The sequence below is a fragment of the Chiloscyllium punctatum genome, chromosome 3 (genome assembly GCF_047496795.1).
Source record: "Chiloscyllium punctatum isolate Juve2018m chromosome 3, sChiPun1.3, whole genome shotgun sequence".
Taxonomy (NCBI): domain Eukaryota; kingdom Metazoa; phylum Chordata; class Chondrichthyes; order Orectolobiformes; family Hemiscylliidae; genus Chiloscyllium; species Chiloscyllium punctatum.
The window spans coordinates 65,813,883-65,836,231 of record NC_092741.1 but is presented as its reverse complement, the minus strand read 5'-3'; the positions used below and the strand labels follow the sequence as shown (position 1 = coordinate 65,836,231).

The 22,349-nt window shown below is 39.7% G+C and overlaps 1 protein-coding gene across 2 annotated transcripts in view; it reads left to right on the top strand.

The window, feature by feature from the left end:
- Positions 1–22,349, top strand: part of tfap2d (transcription factor AP-2 delta (activating enhancer binding protein 2 delta)) — a 121,218-nt gene that overhangs the window by 22,598 nt on the left and 76,271 nt on the right. For both annotated transcript variants that reach the window (XM_072549623.1, XM_072549625.1), the window contains one exon: positions 10,310–10,475. In XM_072549623.1, coding sequence (XP_072405724.1) covers positions 10,310–10,475 — 166 coding nt within the window. The remainder of the gene's footprint in view (positions 1–10,309; positions 10,476–22,349) is intronic.

Here is a 22,349-nt window from a genome sequence, read left to right as displayed (position 1 = left end):
AAGCGGCATCTGAGGACCTATGTACCTAAGATGGTATCATAAGCAGCAACATGTAAACTTTTCACTGTCTCATTTGAGTACATGTGACAATAAAGCTAATTCTAAATCTAATGGAGGTCTCTGAGAATGAGGATAGTGGAATGTCTCTACATGAGTCCTGCATATCGTTAACCTGTCTTCACACATGTACAGTCGGATATCGTACATGGGGCAGGAAGAATGAGACCTTCTCTCCCCATCCCAATTCCTGCACTACCTAAGAAACGCACCATCATATATAGAATTATGGTGTGGGAATTTTATCTTTTGAGATGTGGTGAGCAGATCCTATGCAGTCTATGGAATCATGGATGGGTGATTGGGTCTATTGTAATTGAGGTGAACCTTTACAGTTCACCTGACATTACTTATCCTTCACAGTCATAGCAGGATTAATTTGCAAAGTTGAATAATATGGTGAACAGTGCTCATTGCCAAGCATTTTAGTAAACACAGAAGGTCAATGCATAAGCTCCAGTTATTGTGTGATCATAGTTGTCCGTGTATTGTATGAGGTCTGTTTAATGCTATTGCCTTTTGAAGGGGTTCACATTGCAAAAAAGTAGAGCTCATCCCTCAGAGAAAAAGAATACTGACTCTGCACACTTTTGTTGCTAAGGCAGCCATTTTCCATTTTGGGGACCCATTTGCATTTTGGATGAGGTTGGAAAGCAACACAGTTGTGAGTTGCAAGCTCAGCCTCTCAATCCCGCGACTTCCCTTTACATCCCATGCTATATCATCTCCCACAATTATATGGGGATTCATTCATAGTTATTATCTCATATGCATCTTAGCATTCTGCTTCTAATCCCCACAACTGACTCCCCAGTATCCCCACAGTGGCCCCTGATAATCTTCTTTGACTTTAAGTGAACAGACCCCAGTTCATGCCCACGCCCTCAACCAACTAGGAAAGGGATTCCCAACTGGTGGCTGATGGGTGAGCAGACCCCTAATTGATTTCTATGCCGCTTCCGATTGACTTATTGCTACTCCCTGGACTGGTTGGATTGGTCCTGCAGGACTGACCGTGGCCCACTTCCTGAATTATAGTAATATGGGCTCCTGACTCTTTTTGGCCTAAGTACATGTATGAACATATCCAAGCCCCTGGATTAATGTCTGATTATGTCCTTGACTTATTGTGCTGGTTCCCCCTTGATCTGAATAAGGAATATCCACCTTAGACTTTGAGATGTTGCCTCTTTGTTGAAATACATGTGGTGTGTTTGCCACACAGGCTGCTGACACATGTTGTTAATGTCACATTGACATAGTGCCATACAGCAACATGTCCTCTTTGACATATCATTGCTGACAAGCATGACAAGCTGACTGACTTTGTGTCTGTGCTAATAGGGAAGGCATCACCGTGAGCGTATAATTTCTGAAGGAGGTATCAAAGTACAAAAAGAAAAGGCAAGTCAGAGATGTGTGCATTGAAAGGATTTAAAGTGAGTGAGCGCTAAGATAGCAAGCTAAGATCACTGTGATACTTCAATCCATGAAATGGGTATCTCACAAAGAGACCTGGAAGCAGCATTACAATGCAGTAAACTCCAAAGTGCATTATTGATGTAGATAACCACAGTCAAAATAGATTGGAGAGATGTCATGATGTCATACAGAGGTTTGTGTGTGCCCTATGCTCACCACTGAGGATGGAGACAAAATTTACTGCAGATGCTGGAATCCAAGGTAGACAAGCAGGAGGCTGGAAGAATACAGCATGCATCAGGAGGTAGAGAAGTTGATGTTTCAGGTGTAACCCTTCAGGATCATGAAGGTGGTTGTTGTCCATGGAGCGTGACCAGAGATGTTGGGAATTGCTGGCTGAAATAATTCCTGGAGGAAGAAGCAACGAGTTGGAGTTGCTGTAGTCACTCTGACTTTTGCATTGGGGAATTGGCACCATCCAATTTCCTGCTGCCTCATGGCACAAAAACAAACTGTATTTAGTGAAGCAAGATTGGATACTCAGGTGATGTAAATGGTTGCAAATAGGACTCTTGCTGCTCAGTAGGAAGATTCTCATTATTCAAAACTTGCTTGGAAAATCGGACATTTTTCTTGACATTGAGGATCTAGTTTTTCATATCTCAACCATATTTTCCCAACTGACCTTCCACTGTCTACATTGCTCAGGAGCTGGTAAAATTCTGCACACTTAAACAGATGCACTTCATGTGGTCGGTCTAAACAGTCCAATGAAATGGAGGCTCGTAAGCATTGATGTAAATGTCATTTGTCTATTTTCAAACCTGCTGTAAGAAGTAATTTGTAATCCATGAAATGAAACAGGCAAATATTCAAAGTCAAAGAGTGTGGTGCTGGAAGAGCACAGCTGGTCTGGCCTAAGAGGGCTGAGAAATAAATGAGAGGGGGTGGGGCTCAGGGAAAGTAGCTGGGAATGCAGCAGGTAGAGGAAGGTAGGGGTGAAGGTAATAGGTTGGAGAGGGGCATGGAGTGGATAAGTGGAAAGGAAGATGGACAGGTATGAGAGTTCAAAAGGGCAGTGCTGCATTGGAAAATTGGATCTGGAATAAGGTGGGGGGAGGGGAAATGAGGATACTGGTGAAATCTGCATTGATCCTGTGTGGTTGGAGGATCCCAAGGCGTTCTTCCTACAGGTGTCGGGTGGCTAGAGACTGGTGGGAGGACCCCCAAGTCTTCCATGTCCTTTGCAGAGTGGGAGGTGGAGTTAAGGTGCTCAGCACAAGGTGGTGGGGTTGTTTAGGTCATTTGTCCCAGAGGTGTTCTCTGAAACCTTTTGCAAGTTGGCATCCTGCCTCCCCAATTTAGAGGAGACCACATGGAGAGCAATGGACACAGTAGATGACTGGATGTAGGTTTGCTCACTGAGTTGGAAGGTTCATTTTCAGATGTTTCATCACCATACTAGGTAACGTCTTCAGTGAGCTCTGGATGAAGCACTGGTGGGATAGCCTGCTTTCTATTTATGTGTTTGGGTTTCTTTAGGTTGGTGATGTCATTTCCCATGGTGATGTCATTTCCTGTGGTGATGTCATTTCCTGTTCTTTTTCTCAGGGGTTGGTAAATGGGATCCAAGTGTTTGCTGATAGAGTTCTGGCTGGAAAGCCATGCTTCTAGGAACTCTCGTGCATGTCTCTGTTTGGCTTGTCTTAGGAAGGATGTGTTGTCCCAGTTGAAGTGGTGTCCTTCCTAATCCATATGTAAGGATACTAGTGAGAATGGGTCATGTCTTTTTGTGGCTAGTACTAAACCAGTTGGACTATAACCTGGTGTGTGATTTTTAAGGTTACATGAACATCAACTAGACACAAATACACATGACCCACTCTTACTGGTATCCTTACATATGGATGAGGAAAGATACCACTTCGACTGGGACAACACATCCACCCTAGGAAAAACAAACAGAGACATGCACGAGAATTCCTCGAAGCATGGCATTCCAACCAGAACTCTATCAACACACACCTTGACTTGGATCCCATTTACCACCCTCTGATAAAAAGAACAGGAAATGGTATTGCCACAGGAAATGATATCACCACAGAAAATGACATCACCAACTCAAGGAAACCCAAACACATAAATAGAAAGCAGGCCACACCACCAGTACTTTATTTGGAGGCTCACTGAAGATGTTATCTAGTATGGTGACTAAATGTCAGCATACTAGATAATTCCAGCTCAGCAAGCAAACCCACACCCAGATCCTCAACCTGAGCTACAAAACTCACTAATAGTAGATGTCGTGTGTGGAAGTACAGGTAAATCTCTGTTGGATGTGGAAGGATCCTTTGGGGTCTTGGATGGAGGTGAGTGGGGGGGGGAGATGTGGGTGCAGGTTTTGCCTTTCTTACAGTGGCAGGAAAAGGTACCGGGAGTGGAGGATGGGTTCGTATGGGATATGGACATAACAAGGGAGCTGCAGAGGGAATGGCCTCTCCAGACTGCAGATAGGGGAGGGAGGGGAATATATTCCTGGTTGTGGGGTCTCTTTGTAGGTGGCAGAAATGGCGGAGGATGATGCAATGTATTCGGAGGTTGGTGGGGTGGAAGGTGAGGACCGGCGGGTTCTATCCTTGTTACAGTTGGAGAGGTGGGGTTCAAGGGCGGAATTGTGGGAAGTGGATGAGATGTGCTGGAGGGCATCATCAATCATGTGGGAGGGGAAATTGCAGCCTTTGAAGAAGGAGGCCATCTAGAATGTTCTATGGTGGAATTGGTCCTCCTGGGAGCAGATGCGGTAGAGATGGGAATATGGGATAGCATTTTTCCAGGGGAGTGGAGGGGAGGAGATGTAGTCCAGGTAGTTGTGAAAGTTGATGGGTTTGAAATAGATGTCTGTGCTGAGTTGGTCACTGGAAATGGAGATGGATAGATCCGGGAAGGAGAGAGAGGTGTCCAAGATGGTCCAGATGAATTTGAGGTCAGGGTGAAAGGTGTTTATGAAGTTGAGGAACTGTTCAACCTCCTCGTGGGGAATGGTGCCAGTGTAGCTGTAGTAGGTGGACTGTCCCACGAACCAATGAAGAGGCAGGCAAAGCTGGTGCCCATGTGGGTGCCCATGGCTACCCCTTTGGTATGGAGGAAGTGGGAGGATTCAAAGGAGAAATTGTTAAGAATGAGGAGTAGTTCATCCAATCGTCGACTCTCCTGCTCCTCAGGTGCTGCCTGACCGGCTGTGCTTTTCAAGCACCATCCTCTTCGACTTGGATCTCCAGCATCTGCAGTCATCACTTTCTCCTAAATACTCCAAAGTGTAGACACTCTGAGATGGATTCCACAGGGTATTTTCTAGTCATCCTGCTGAGAGGCCATGGGCCTGAAACTTTAGTCATTGTTGCTTGACTATTTGTGGCATTTTCTGTTTTCATATCAAAATTTAATCATCTGCAGTACTTTATTCTTTGTGTATTTCATTTCCATCTCTTTGACATTTTTTATTTTGAAGTATTAATATCTTCAGTGAAAAAATCTTTACAATGTGAATTTCTGAGATTCTGAAAAGCATCTAGCTATCGTTCCAAATGAAAGGCAAATAACCTGAAAACTGTGAGGATTGATGGTAAATTTTGAGAATGAAAAAAAAAATTTGTTGAGGACTGGGAAACAACAAATCCTTATGAAAGGAGTTATATGAGGGTGGGGAGAAATGTATGGGTTGTGTTAAGAAGAGATTTTGGACAACACTAATTTTGAATTTGTACCAATGATATGGTTTTAGAAACTCAATGAATATTTGTCAAGCTTATAGGTTTTGCCCAATTAAGTGGCAGTGAAGAAGTAAAAATTGAGTTGGGCAAATTGTGTGTTCGATCAGAACCATAATATTTATTTCTTATTAATAAAGAATGTTACATATAGAAAAAAAAGAAATGTACTGTATGAATGGCCCTTTCCTTGATAAAGATGCACTCTATATAAATCAACAATAAACATGTCCAACCATTGCTACATAACAATTAGCAAACTACTAGAATGTTGAACTATATTATATTGCAGTACATTAGTGAGAGAATATTCAAACTATTGAGCATTAGACTACATTATGTTCATTTTGCACATTGAGGAGGGAGACAATGGCCTAGAATTTACAGTGAGCCAATGTGCCCATCATTATTATTGCATTAATAACATTAATCTATGGTGGGGAAGGAATATTGTTATGAATTGCAAATTACCTTAAATTGCTGGATGCATTTTGACACTCTTACTGGAGCTCACTGTCCATGAGGATCAAAAATTGCAATACGTGTGCCATAAAAGCAGAGCAAAATTGCACACAAAATTACATCTGCTAAGTAATGGTATATGGAAATTATTAATAAAGTAATTTATTTTCTCGCTGGCTTTGGAATCGATTAGTAATTAATAAGAATTGCACATGCCTCATTAAACACATAAATAGTATGGAACTTTAACTAGGAAATTGATGAAATGAAGTAAATCTTCCAGAGCAGAATGAATGCATTAAATAACATATCTAAATCATAAAATAGAAAGAAAATGGATTGGAAAGTGTGTAATGGATATAAATGTCATTGCTTAAGAATATGTAGGATTGGAACTAGACGAAATAGCTAAAAAGGCTTCTGTACAGCAAGGAAGAATTTGTTTTGCTGTGAATCTCTATAAACATATAACTTTCATGTGCATGTTAATTACTTAAATAATTAATTTTTATTGGTGAAGGAAATAGATAAACAAAATTACCACTACTCAGCCAAGTCCAGGTGCCCCATGAATCTCGCTATGTGTATCACTACAATTTGCATTTACAGCAAATTGCACTGCAAGATCAAATAATGCTGAAGAATAAAGAAAATAAATCCAACTCATGGTATTCGGTGCTAAGTGCTGTCTTTCATCAGATTCTGATCTTTTCAAATGCAAGAAACAATATAGAGAGGATCCATGAGTAAGATACGAGTTTTGGAGAATGATTGGAGGATTTTTTGTAAATCTTTGAGAAAAGGACACCACAGTGCAGATGTTTGGAGGATGGAGTGTTAGAAGGATGTTCCCATTATGTGTTAAATAATATGGAAAAGTTAATTATAGATACCTGTTTTAAAATTAAATTATGTGTATCATGGTTAAGTCAGCCTTTATTCCCCAACTGCAGTTGCCCTTGAGAAGCTGGTGAGGAGCTGCATTTCATTTGCTGCAGGTGGATGCATATTATGCATATTGCTGCTGGGATGGAGTTCCAGGATTTTGATGTAGAGATACTGAAAAATAATGATATGTTTCCAGGTCAGGATGGTGAGTGGTTTGAAGGAGAACATGCAGCTGGTGATATTCCCACATATCTGCTGCCCTTGTCCTTACAGGCGATAACGGTTGTGGATTTGGAAGGCTCTGTCTAAAGTGCCTTTGTAAATTTCTGCAGTGCATCCTAAAGGTAGCAAACACTGCTACTACTGACGATCAGAGGTGGGAGGACTGAATGTTTGTAGACTTGATGCCAATAAAATTTGTCCTGGATGGTTTCAGGCTTTAGAACTGTTGGAGCTGCAAGTGGGGAGAATATCACCATCTTCCTGACTAATGCCTTATGGATGGTGGGCAGGCTTTGTGGAGTTAGGAAGTAAGTTCCTTGTTACAGGATTTTTAGCCTTTTAGATTTTATATGGCTAGTCCAGTTCAGTTTCAAGTTCAGATCAATGGTACCCCCATAATGTTGATAGTGAGCGATTCAGTAATGGTAACACCATTAAATGTCAAAAGGAGAGGGAGGATAATAGGACAAATTCAAGGCAAATTTAGGACTGTTTGGTAATTTTTCTTCATCCAAAGAATGATCAGTGCATATAATGGACTTTTAGGGAGAATAGTGTCAAACACGCACTCTGATTAAGAAGTCGTTCGAATCCACAGTTGATGAGTTCTGTGGGGAGTGGTGTAATCTTCCTTAATGAAAGATCTGGATACATTGAATAGCTTTCCTCCTGAATAATTATCTTGAGATCTTGTGCAAAATGTACTGTACAACAAAATATAAGTGACTAACTTGTTAAAGTTATTACTTTGATGAAAAATTAAAAAAAAACTCTTTCTTGTTAATCAATGGCCAGATAATTTAACCATTTTCACTCAGTGATAAATGCAAAAATGACCCACTCTAGTTTTGAAATGTAGAATGTTTCAGAATGTAATATTGTTAGCTAGTTATTCATTTAGGAAGAAAATAATATTTATCTTTTTCGTTAAGAGGAGTTTCATTTTTCTTCATGAACACTTCTTGGGCATGGATTAATAATTTATTGTATTTGTTGGAAACAATCTCAAGATAAGTACTAACCAGCGCAATGAATTTTCTGCTGAAGACATTACTGTTTTGTCTCTATTTTCTGTAATGCAGCAATATTTGGAAATTTTGCCATTTTATTAATAATTCAGCAATGTTCAACCATGAATGTTACGTTTGTTAAAATTGTTAACAAGGCTATTTGACATAAAACAAGCAAATTCATCTTAACTTCATTATGTTCATGGTCTTGACACAACCATTAAGCAGTTTATTTAAAGCAAATTTGTCAATAATTCATTAAGATTTCTAAATATAATTTTAAAACTTACATCATGGAGAAGTGGCTAAGGGCATTAATATTTTCTTACAATAATTGGATACCAATGAACATATATATTCCCATGATTTCAACATAATTTTTGAAAATGAATATTCTATCCTCTCAAAAACCATCATTACTAATTAATTAGTTGCTCACTGCCCAATAAATCTGGTGTAATTAGTTATTTTTCCTAAATGTACAATTCATAGTTTCAATTATTTCAAGCAAAATTCCACTTTTTCCACTTATGCCCAAGATACTTCTAATTCCTCAAATTATGCAAACGAAGTGCATGTTATAACACATGACTGATCTCATGCTTCCAGTTATAAGCTTTGATCTTGGGCAGTATGGGCTAGAAAAAAGCCTAAAAAATTTAGTCATTTTGTCGGTTTGCAGAGAGAAAGCACACTTTGCTGGAAATCCACTCCTCCAAATGGTGACACACCATTTTATGAGATATATTGTGTGCCCATTATGATTCAGTGGATAGTGGTATAGAGTCAGACATTGTTCTGTTATATTCTTCACCACTACATTCATGAGCAGTTTATATTTCCTGTTACCATACCATCAAGAACACAAGCCCATGCTATTTGTTTTTAAATGATCAATTAGTGACCATCCTCCTTTGAAGGAAATAGGCTTAAAGTGGTTCCCATGGTCCCATTCCTGATGCTATAGTTCGTAACTATGTCGATTATTTGTGGGAGAGTGTAGGCAATTGGATGGATGCCTGATCTAGGAAAATCCACTATTGTTAAGGGCATTATTAATAAGTAATCAGCCACACAGGTTCATCGTCAGGATCTGCAGGAACTGTTCCTGAAATCTTGAGATTACTCATATTTCTTTTCAAGAAAATCCTATATGCCACTATCCTAATGGATGCTAAGGTTTTGGCTAAGTTGCAAGTGCCCTATGCTTGGAGTTTGTGCAATTTTCACTGGTTAAACTTCAATATTACACCATTCAAATGATCACATTTCATTCTTAATACTGAGATTTTCCAGATTATACAACTTTTGGATCATCATATCTAACCCTGATATTGCCCTTATCCAAACCCTGCCTATGTCCATTCTACTTTCAACAGAAGTTGTTCAAAAATAATTATGATTGCCAGCACTGGACCTTTTACTTTCCTAAATCACCATCAGCATTGGCAGTCCCCCATAGACAAAGATAACTCTCTTCTACTCTCAGGGTAAGTCCGCAAGTGGCTGTACAGACCAATATGGCCACTGCAGGCTCTGTTACACTTGAGGAAGATGGTGGTCACAGGAAGGGATGGGTGGGACATTGCCACAACAGCACATTCCTTTTGCTGTTTTTGCCTGGTTTCCAATTTTTTCCTTACAGTAAGTCTCAAGGTGCTTGACACCTTCCTGGATGCTCATTTTCCACATTGAATGGTCCTGGGCCAGAAATTCCCAGGTGTCTGTGGGGATGTGCTGAAGGCAATTGTTGTGCTCGTACTATTACACTTACTGCTATGAGTTAATTCAACATAAATTAGAGTTAGAATCTGGGTCCTGTCCCATCTCTTTGACATCAAAGTTTATTCAAAAAAAAGTTAGAATTCAAAATGAGGTGAAACTTGGTGGTTTGTTAAATGTAACACTGCCGTCACAGCACCAGTCAAAATCAACAAAAATAATCACAGACTGGGGAAAGAAATTAAGACTTCTCATTCTAGTTGGTTGAGTCCAATATCTTTGAGCAGTGCAGGGTAATCATAATGAAATAGAGGGTTTTAGAAATGGGAAATAGAAATGGGAAAAATTGTGATTATCTGCAAACACAGAAATAAAGTTCAATGTTGTTAGTTGATTAGGAATAAATTTAGTGCATTTCTGCAATGGCAGAATATTAATGGTCTTGCAAATGAGGTTTCCTACTTTGTACTGGCAGTGTAAATAATCTTTGTGATGATCTCTTGATTGATCACTGATGACAATATCTGATAGTTATTCAATTTTTGACTTAGTCTGTTTTAGCCAAATTATAAGAAAGCACATTGCACACCTTCACGATTTTTTAGCTTTCAATTCATATGCAAACTTATTATCTTGAAATGTTGTAAGGTAAGATGTGCTGCCGTGCACACATTTTAATCACTTTCTGTAACCACATATTTTTAAAACAGAAAGAATCACAATCAGTTCATATTTCACAATTTATTGTATTGTTTTTAGGTAGCACTTGCGTTGTTAATCCAACGGACCTGTTTTGTTCTGTTCCTGGACGTCTGTCTCTACTCAGCTCTACTTCCAAATATAAAGTGACCATTGCAGAAGTGAAAAGGCGTTTGTCACCACCAGAATGTCTCAATGCTTCTCTTTTAGGAGGAATCTTACGAAGGTAAATTTTAATCACAAATCACAATATACATCAAACTCATTATGGGGAGCGCAAAAAATCTGCATTGAATGGGCTTGTCAAGCTAAATGGGCTTTTTCTCATCCCAATCTTTTTTATTTTCAATAGTTCAAGATATTAATTGAAGCTATATGGTAAAATGCACAGCTAGAATCTAAGGAACATATCTCTGTTTTAGAGATTATGTAAACTTGAATTCTGATGACATTATAGTTCTTCTTGCTGTCCGACAGTGATGAAGGACTCAATCAAAATTAATTTAAATTAAACCAGTTTCTAGGAGTTGACAATTAACAACAAAAAAGCTGTTTTAAATCTGACACATCACTAAATAGGATGGTAAAAGAACATGTGTCCTGTTACAGTAAGCAGCATTCTTCTGAGGGTGGGATTATTGACAGATTAGATTGGGCTTCTACTTTCTCTGACCTCAAAATACTTGGCATTGGATGGAAGTAATTACGTAGCAGAGTCCACCGAGGTGTTATATTGGTATTCTTTAGATTCAGTTCCAGGAGCTTGGGCTGGATTCTCAATTGCCTGTGGTTCGGGCTGATAAGTGCTAGGTAATGACCATCTCCAACAAAAGCGATTCTAGCCATTGCCCTTTGATGTTCAAAGGCATTGCTATCACTGAAGCCCCCATTGTCAATATCCTGTGGGTTTCCTTTGACCACAAACTGAACTGGATTAGCCATAAAATTGCAATTGCTTTAAGATAGAACAGAGACTTAGAATCCTGTGGCAAAAAAAAATTCCTCCCATCTCCCTCAGCATGTGATGACTATGAACAGTACAGAAATCAGGAATATTAGGAATTCTAACCATTTGCCTGGAGGGGTGCATATTCAGTGACATTTAAGAAGCTTGACACTATCCAGGACAAAGCAGTCTACTTAATTGGCACACCAGCCACCACATTTCACATTCACTGCTTTCACCACTAATACAAAGTGGCAGCAGTGCGTACTATTTACAAGATGCATTACAATAATTCACCAAAGCTTCTCCACAGCATCTTCCAAACCTGTTTCCTCTAAAACCTGCAAGGAAAAGGGCAGCATATGCATCTTGTCACCTGCAAGATTCCCTTCAAGTCACACACCATCCTGACTTGATACAATAGCATCATTCTTTTACTGTCTCTTGATTGAAATGCTGAAATTTCCTTCTGATCTGTGTTGTGGGTGATGCAGACATATGAGAAGGCAACTCTCCACCACCTTCTCAATTGGTCAAGTCAATGAGGCCCACATCCTATGAATAAATAAAAAAAGGCAGATCTGTTTCTCTAAAGGTATTGGTGAACCAGATCAGTATTTTTTTTAATGACAATCAATAATATTTTCATGAGACCATCTTTAAATTACTGGTTTAATGTCTGAATTTAAATTCCATCAGCTAAAATAGTTGGATTTATACCTGGTTCCCCAGATCACAGGGCTTAGTCTTTTGATTACTTGTGTTATTACCATGATGCCATTGACTTCTGTCATTGATGCCATTTACTTCATGCACTTTTCCCCTAAATCTAGAATGGTATTAAGTAACGCAAATGGATTTTTCTCTTGTGATTGGGTCAAAAGCATTTCACAGTGAAGAACTTGATGCATGGGAGATCATGCCTCACATACTTGTTAGGGTTCTTTGATGAAGTGACCAGGAAGGTCGATAAGGGCAGGGCGGTAGACACAGTCTATGAATTTCAGTAAAACCTTTGATAAAGTGCCACATGATAGGCTGGTCTAGAAGGTTAGGTCACATGGAATCCATGGAGAGCTGGCAAATAAAATATGCAATTGGCTTGATGGTAGGAAGCGGAGGGTAATAGTGGAAGGGTGCTTATTGGACTGGAGGCCTGTGACGAGTGTTCCTCAGGAGTTGGTGCTGGGTCCACCGCTGTTTGTTACCTATATCAATTATTTAGATGAGAATGTACAAAGCATGATTGGTAAGTTTTCAGATGACATTGAAATAAGCAATATTGTTTACAGTGTGGATGGTTATCAGCAATTGCAGCAGGACCTTGATCAGCTGGGGAAGTGGGCTGAAAAATGGCAAATGGAGGTTATTATAAATAAGTGTGTGGTCTTGCATTTTGGAAAGTCAAAAAAAGGCAGGGATTTCATGGTGAATAGTAGGGCCTTAAGGAGTGTAGTGGAATAGAGGGACTGAGTTCAGGTGTATGGTTTTCTGCAAGTGGCTTCACAGGTGAAGAAGGCTTTTGGCATACTGGCCTTCATCAGTCAGGGCATTGAGCATAGAAGTCAGGAAGTTATGTTGCAGTTGAAATAAGCAATATTGTTTACAGTGTGGATGGTTATCACCAATTGCAGCAGGACCTTGATCAGCTGGGGAAGTGGGCTGAGTTATAGGGAGGGTTTGGAAAAGCTAGGACATTTTTCTTTAGAACATAGGAGACTGAGAGGGGATCTTATAGAAGTGTATAAGATCACAAGAGACATAGATAGGGTGAATGCATTCAGTCTTTTTCCCAGGGTTGGGGAATCGAGGATTAGAGGGCATCAGTTTAAGGTTAGAAGGGAAAGAATAAAAGGGAACCTGAAGGGCAATCTTTTTACACAGAGGGTGGTATGCATATGGACTGAGCTGCCAGCGGAAGTAGTTGAGGCAGGTACATTAATTACATTTAAGTGGAATTGGGGCAAATACATGGATATGAAAGGTTTAGAAGGATATGAGTCAAGTGCAGGGAAATGGGGTTAGCGTGGATAGACATTTTGGTCGGCATGAACTGTTTGGGCCGAAGCGCCTGTCTCCATGCTGTAGGACTCTATGACTCTCTGACATGAGGTATCAGAAATCAGGTGAACTTTATCACAGGTATGAAAGGCTTCCCTATCCAATTTTATCTCCATGTTTATCAGATTAATCTTTATGCAATATATAGAGAGATCAAAATATTTTTGAAGACGCAGATTTGGAAAAATGCAGCAACTACCAGAATCCAGCACGTAGATGTCAACTCCCTGCAATTAGATTTCATAGGGGATGAATATATAAAGGCAATTTTTTTATGTTAAGCTGTCAATGTATGTAAAAACAAAATGGTAAATCTGGAGAACTACTGTGATTATCCAACTGAAGAGATATCATGAGGGATTTATAGTCTTAAAATTTTAGTTTTTGCATTTTTAGAGGCCAAAACAAGATAATATAACAATTAAAGTATTAGGTTTTGATACATTTTGATGAAAGTTAGACAAAGGAAAGCCAGTGGAAATTATCTTTTTTAGATTTCCAAAAGGTGTTTAACAAGATTCGCACAGGAGGCTGCTAAATAAGATAACACCTCATGGTGTTAGGGGCATGGATAGAGGAGTGGATGACTAGCAGAAGGCAGAGATTGGGGATAAATGGGTCTTTTTCAGTTGGCAGCCAGTGAATAGTAGAGTTTCACAGGGCTTAGTGTTGGGAACACAAAAATTCACATTATACATTAATGATCTGGATGAAAGAACTGAGGGCATTGTTGTTACATTTAGAGATGACACAAAGATAGACGAAGGGATAGGTAGTGTTGATGAAGCAGGAAGTCGGCAGAAGGACCTGTATAGGCTAGGTCATTGGGCAAAGAAGTGGCAGATGGAATAGGATGTGAGAAACTGTGATGTTGTTAACAGATTTTGGCAGTGATATTAGAGGCATGGATTTTTTTTAAATTGGAAAAGACTTTGGAAGTCTGAAACACATAGGACTTAAGAGTCTTAGTTCAGGATTCTCTTAAAGTTAATATGGAAATTCAGTTGACAGTTAGGAAGGCAAATGCACTGTTAGCATTAATTTTGAGAGGGCTAGAATGCAAGAGCAGAAATGTACTGCTGACACTGTATGAGGCTTTGGTCAGACTGCAGTTGCAATATTGTGAGCAATTTTGGGCCACATATGTAAGGAAGGATGTGCTGGCCTAGGAAGGGGTTCTGAGAAGGGGTTCACAAGAATAACCCCAAGAATGAAGAGCTTGTCATATGAGAAGGTTTTTGTTTTGTTTTTTATATTCATTTGTGGGATGCAGGCATCGCTGGCCGGCCAGCATTTATTGCTCATTCCTGGTTGACCTTGAGAAGGTGGCAGTGAGCTGCAATTACGCTGAAGGTAGGTCCACAAAGCTGCAAGGAAGAGAATTCGAGGATTTTAACCCTGCAACAATGAAAGAATGGTGATATATTTCCAACACAAGATGGTTAGTGTCTTGGAGAAGAACTTGGTGTTCCCATGTAGCTGTCCTTGTCCTTCTAAATGGAAGTGGTCATGGGTTTGAACGATGCTGTCTGAGGATCAGTGGTGAATTCCTGTAATATATCTTTTTGACGATCCTCATTGCTATGACTGAGTATGCGTGGTAGAATAACAGAATATTTGTAGATGTGGTGCAAATCAAATGGATTGCTATATCATGGATGGTGTCAAGCTGGAGTGTTGCTGGAGCTTCATTCATCCAGGCAAGTGGCCAGCAATCTGTCACAATCCTGACTTTTGCGTTGTAGGTGGTGCACAGGTTTTGGGGGGGGTCAGCAGATGTTTAACTCACTGCAGTATTCCCAGCCTCTGACCTGCTCTTGTAGCCACTGTGTTTATGTGGTGAATCCAGTTGAGTTCCTGGCCAATAGTGACCACCAGGATGTTGGGGATAGTAGAAGATTAAGTGACGGTAACGCCATTGAATGTCAACGGGCAGTGGTTAGATTGCTGCTTATTGATGATTGTTATTGCCTGGCATTTGTGTGACATGAATGTTACTTGACACTTGTCAGCCCAAGCCTAAATATTGTCCAGATCTTATTGCATTTGAACATGGACTGCTTCAGTTTGTGAGGAGTTGCAAATGGTTCTGAACATTGTACAATCGTTGGTGAACTTCCCCACTTATGATGGAGGGAAGGTGCTTTATGAAGCTTTATGAAGCAAATTAAGATGGTTGGGTGTAGGACATTACCCTGAGAAACACCTGAAGCTGAGGACTCTGGGTCTGTGCTAAAATGGAGTTTAGAAGGATGAGTGGGAATCTCCTTGAAACTTTCAGAATACTAAGAGGTCTGGATAGAGAGGATATGGAGAAGACAATTTCACTAGTAGGAGATACTAAGATTCGGGGACACAGCCTCAGAGTGAAGGAATCATCGCTTAGAACTGAGATGGGGAGGAATTTCCTCAACAAGATAATGTGAATCTGTGGAGCTATTGCCGCATAAGGCTAAGGAGGCCAAGTCATTGAGTGTATGTAAGCCAGAGATAAATAGATATTTGATTTGTAAAGGGATCAAGAATTACGGGGAAAAGGCAGGAGATTAGGGTTGAGAAACATGTCAGCTTTAATGGAATGGCATAGCAGATGAGCTGAATGGCCAAATTCTGCTCTTATATCTTATGATCTTACATCAGACTTTGCATCACAATTGATTGTCCAGGAAACTGATCAATCCTGTGAAAAGAAGCTAATGGGTTAAAATCTATATTAAAGTATCTAAATACAAGTTAAAGTTTTTCACTGGCTCTGTGACCAGCGTGAAATCAGGAAAGCTGAAATGGCTGTCTGATGCAATTGGATAACTGGGATTGTGTAGATGTTGTGTTGAAACCCAGCCAATTCTGAGCGGTGCAGTCTCAGGAAAAGAGATTGAACACCTGGAATATGAGCTGTTATTGGGATAATCTGAGTTGGACACCTGTCACCTGACAACTCATTGTAAGCCAAAGAAGTAAAAGGAGCTTCAGGCTGAGTTGGAGTTGTGTTTGAAGGTAAATCAATGGCCAAATTTTTAAATTAGACAGGCTGAGGTCCCTTATGATACAAAAAGATTTGAAGAAATTCAATGACTCATAGTGTTCTTTGGTATCTGGATGACAGCTGACAGAATTTCTGAGCTTTATTTTGGTTATATTGGCCATTTAGTCATAACCACAGTTTGCTTGTTAATTTGTGTTTTCCTCATGTTAATTCTAGATATTAGAGTATATGACATTTGCTATTAGCATTTCCATTTTTGTTTAAAAATATGGAATCTTTGTGACATACAGTTAATTTATCCTGATTTTCTGTTTCCTGCTAATTAGGCAGTCATTTATCTATGTCACCAGCCAGAACACCATGAGCTCTTATCTTGAGGTGTAATTATTTGTCTGGCACTTTATTGAATGCCTTTTGAAAATCCAAATATTACTACTTCCAATGACTCCCTTTTACTTACCCTTCTTACACGCCTTTTCAAAAAAAATCTAAATAGAGTTTCAAATGTTATTTCCCTTTCATACAGTCATGTTGAATCTGCTTGATTGTATTACAATTTTTGAAATGTTCTTCTACTTCCTAATAATTTGTTTGATCGTTTTCCCAATGAAGATATTCGGGTAATTGGCTGATAATTTTTTGCCTTCTATCCCCAATGTGTTTTGAAAAAAAAGAGACTTTACATTTGCTGTTTTCTGATCACTGTCACCTTCCCAGAAGCTAGGAAATTCTGGAAGATTACTATCTCATGTCAATTTTTCTCTAACCCCTTCTTTTCAGACCCTGACACCTTTCCTGTGAGATAATTCATGGAAGTTCATTTGATTAATAGGCAAATGTCAGTTAAAAAGTCTGCATCAACATAGCATCATTCACAACAAAAAAAGTCATAAATTGTTTCACTGCCAATTATACATTTATGAAGTGTAGTCACTGTTGTAATGTAGAAAATATGGCAACCTGTTTGTACACAGCAAGCATCCATATTCAGCAATGTCATGTTTGTGTGATGTTGGTTGAGGGATAAATATTAGCTGAAAATGTGTTGCTGGAAAAAGCGCAGCAGGTCAGGCAGCATCCAAGGAGCAGGAGAATCAACATTTCGGGCATGAGCCCTTCTTCAGGAATGAGAAAATTGTGTCCAGCAGGCTAAGATAAAAGGTAGGGAGGAGGGACTTGGGGAGGGGCGTTGGAAATGCGATAGGTGGAAGGAGGTTAAGGTGAGGGTGATAGCCGGAGTGGGGGTTGGGGTGGGGGCGGAGAGGTCAGGAAGAAGATTGCAGGTTAGGAAGGTGGTGCTGAGTTCGAGGGTTGGGACTGAGACAAGTGGGGGGAGGGGAAATGAGGAAAGTGGAGAAATCTGAGTTCATCCCTTGTGATTGGAGGGTTCCTAGGCAGAAGATGAGGCACTCTTCCTGACCTACTGCGCTTTTTCCAGCAACACATTTTCAGCTCTGATCTCCAGCATCTGCAGTCCTCACTTTCTCCCTGAGGGATAAATATTAGCCAAGCCACCAGAGTCATTTTTTTCCAAAGTAGTGCCTTAGGATCTTTTACTTCCACCTGAGAGGCAGACGGACCTCAGTTTTTCGTCTCTTTCAAGATCTAGCACATCACTCCACCTGGAACTGGGATGTCTGCCTTCATTTATGCACTCAACTCCATTTGAATCCAACGCCTTTTGTTTCACTGGCAATGTAGTCAGAGTTTTTACACATTACTCACACTCTTGGTTCAGGAATCTGCCTCTGAAATTGCCACATCAGCTTGTAGCTCTAAATCAGTCATCCCATTGTGGGTTACTCTTCAGAGGGTCGGTGTGTACTTGCTGGGCCGAAAGGCCTGCTTCTACACTGTAGGGAATCTAGTCTAAAAAAAAATCTAATCATTCAGATGGATTTGCAAATATGCAACACATGTATGTACATTCCATTTGACTGGCAGCCATTTAGTAAATAAGATTATATTGAGTTTGAAATTGTTGAATCCTTTGGACATATATTTTACTCAGTTAATTAAAGGGTAACTTAATTATAAAAGAGATACATGAGAAATATGTGAATCACTGAATTTTAATATCAACATGTCTGTAAAGCAACAAAATAATTCATATTTGCCTCAATTTAAAAAAAAACTCCCCTTATTTCCTACATTTTTGCTTTCATTACTCTCACGTTCTCACAGAGACTTCAATTGAAAGTTCAGTCAGATGAGCATAGATGGACAGATAATTCAAGTTCAAACATTGTTCATACTGATACCTTCACAAACTCACATTTCTAATTGGGATATCTATGGTGCCACTCAATCTTGATGGTCCAAATGTTTAGGCGTATAAACAGTTCTCTTGGAAAAGAGTCACTGGACTCGAAACGTTAACTGTTTTCTCTCCACAGATGCTGTCAGACCTGCTGAGTTTCTCCAGCAATTTCTGTTTTTTGTTTATTTAGGTTTATAGTTTTACTGCATCTCTTTTAGCAAAGGGTAGTGTAAATTGTTTCAAATAATTATTGACTTTTTTTGTCTTGAGCATTTTTCTAGTTTGTAGATGTAATGTAAATCTAAGTTGTTATTACAAGTACAGAATCCCATTTTTGTCAATATGCATTTGACCCTGCTTTGAACTGATGGAAGATTGAATGCTAGTTCATTCCCTTTCAAATGGAAAATTTCTTTGGAGTGTGTTTTTGTGATCTGTTATCTTTTAGATCATTAGTGTTAGCTACAACAGGAGGCAAGGAAGGGACCTTGAGACAGGTAGTCAGAGACAGAACAAGATTCATTGTGGATCTTGGTTTATTACAGCAAGAGAACTATATCTAGTGAGTCTCTGATAACTGGTTAAGGCCTTTCCTATTCTTTAACATAGATTTATGACTGTACAATAATTAGTGATGAGGTTAATAAATATAAACAAAAATGCAAACTAAATAAGTGAACAATTTAATTAAATATTTAAAGGATGGCAAGCCAGGTGATGTGTCAAAGCTGCAGCATGTGAGTGCTGATGGATATCATTGAGATCCAGAGCAAGCATGTCTGAAGTCAATGTCTGAAATTTAAGCAGCTTTGGCTCAATGGTTCAGAGCAGAAGACTGAACCAGCAACACTGTGCTGCATCATGGAGGGGGACTGGTACCAAGACTCTTTGTTCCAGAAGGCAGTCATATCATTCAGGAGACAGAGTTTTCTGATTTCATTAGTGGTCACTGACAGGAGGCTGTGAATCTAAATGATGCCAGTGAAGACTATGAGAGCAGGAGTGAAAGAGGGATGGCTACAATAATTGTCTAATAGGTCTGAAATTCTCTTAGCATGTTTGGATAAAGTTGGGGCTAGAGGGAGAATGAGACTACTGATGATAACACCATGGTACAGGATGCCGTTCAGGTGAGGAAGCTACATGGAATGTAGTAGTGGTAGTAAGATGGATTAACAGCACCTCTGTAGCATGAACATGAGTTAGGTGGCTGCATTGTGTGCCTAGTGCCAAAGTTCAGAACATCTGCTCAGGGCTGAGAAAGAACAGTTTTCTTCTGAATTGCTCAATGAATTATGTAGAAAGGATTTTAATCTAGATACTGGGGGAGGGTCAAAAGTGATAAGATGCAGTGTTGAGATAAGGTAGGAATGGAAAATGAGTATTAGAGGAACCTAGCTAGGAATGTAAAAACAGAAAATAAGAGTTTCTGTAGGTATTTAAAAAGGAAAGAGTGTTGATCCTGTAGAAAGTGAAGAATATATATTCAACAGTAGATAAAAAGAAGTGGCAGATGAAATGAACGAATATTTTGTTCTGCCTTCACTATAAATGTCATAAAATTTCTAATAAATTAGGAAGTGAAACTGAGAGAGGAACTAGTGCTTTTATAAACAGGAGGTTATATAATGCTCAGCAAACTGATGGAGCTATGGCTGACAAGTTTCCAGGACTAGATGAACTTTTCCCTTGGGTCTTAAAAGAGGTAACTAATGAGGGAGGAGATATGTTGGTGTTAATTTTCCAAAATTATCTAGATTCTGGAAAGGTGCCATCAGACGAGAAAGTAACAAATATAAAATTTCTAGTTTAGAAGGGATGGAGGCCAAAAACAAGAAGCCATTTTAAGAAGTTTAATGTTTGTGATATTTTTGCTGTGCATTTAGAAAATCTCAAGGTAACTGGGAAGAGTCAGCATGGCTTTGTCAAAGGGAAATGTTTAACAAATTTATTGGAGTTCTAAATAGGAGTTGCAGATTTATTGTACTTGGGTTTCCAAAAGGCCTTTTATACCGTACCACGTGACAGGTCATTATAGAAATAAGAGCTAATGGGATAGGTATTAGCAAATCAGCATGGATAGGAGATTGGCTGTCAGAAAAGAGAGTACATGTGCATGTAGACCTTTGTCAGTTTGGAAGGATGTGACAAGTGTACTCTTGCAAAGGTCTGTCCTGGCATCTTAGCTTTTTCCAATTTATGTCAATGAGTGGAGCAAGATGAAAGCTGAATATTCAGACAACACCAAAATAGATGGAAAATATAGTATGAAGACAGATGGAAGATGCAGACAGGTAAAAATAGGTTGAGTGAATGGGCAAAGACATGGCAGATAGAATATAGTGTGCGAAAATGTGAAGTCGTTTGCTTTGTTAGGAAGAATGTAAAGGCAGTCTACTTCTTAAAGAGAACAACTTTGGAATTCTGAGGTACAGACAGATTTAGGTTTTCCAGTGCATGAGTGGTTGATTCTCAATTAACTCTCAGTCAGCAAAGTGGTTGACTCTGAATTACCCTCTGAAATGGCCGAGCAAGCCATTCAGTTCTATCAATCACTACAAAGTCTCAAAGAAATGAAACTTGATTGATTACCTGGCATCAATCTCGGCACCGGAAAAGACAATAGCAGAAACACCCCTGTCGACTCTGCAACATCCTCCTCACTAACATCTGGGGGCTACTGCCAAAATTGGGAGAGCTGTCTCACAGACTAGTCAAGCATCAGCCTGACATAGAATCATAGAGTCATAGAGATGTACAGCATGGAAGCAGACCCTTCGATCCAACTTGTCCATGCCAACCAGATATTCCAACTTATTATAGTCCCATTTGCCTTTACCTGGCCCATATCCCTCCAACCCCTTCCTATTCATATATCCATCCAAATGCCTTTTAAATGTTGCAAGTGTAGCAGCCTCCACCACTTCATCTGGCAGCTCATTCCATACACGCACCACCCTCTGCATGAAAAAGTTGCCCCTTAGGCCTCTTTTATATCTTCTCACTCTCACCTTAAACCTATGCCCTCTAGTTCTGGACTCCCCCACTCCAGGGAAAAGACTATCTATTTACCCTATACATTTCCCTCATGATTTTCTAAACCTCTATAAGCTCACCCCTCAGCCTCTGATGCTCCAGGAGAAACAGCCCCAGCCTACTCAACCTCTCCCTATACCTCAAATCCTCAAACCCTGGCAACATCCTTGTAAGTCTTTTCTGAACCCTTTCAAGTTTCACAACATCCTTGGGATAGGAAAGAGACCAGAATTGCATGCAATATTCCAAAAGTGGCCTAATTAAAGTCCTGTACAGCCGAAACATGACCCCCCCAACTCCTTTACTCAATGTTCTGACCAATAAAGGAAAGCATACCAAACACCTTATTCACTATCCAATCTACCTGTGACTCTACTTTCAAGAAGCTTTGAACATGCACTCCAATGTCTCTTTGCTCAGCAACACTCCCGAGGACCTCACTTTTAAGTGTATAAGGACTGCGAAGATTTGTTTTCCCAAAATGCAACACCTTGCATTTATCTAAATTAAAGTCCAACTGCCACTCCTCAGCCCATTGGCCCATCAGATTAAGATCCTGTTGTACTCTGAGGTAACCTTCTTTGCTGTCCACTACACCTCCAATTTTGGTGTCTTCTGCAAACTTCCTAACTATACCTCTTATGCTCACATCCAAATCATTTATATAAATGACGTAAAGTTGTGGACCCAGCACCGATCTTTGTGGCACTCACTGGTCACATGCCTCCAGTCTGAAAACCAACCCTCCACCACCACTCTCTGTCTTCTACCTTTGAGCCAGTTCTGTATTCAAATGGCAAGATCTCCCCGC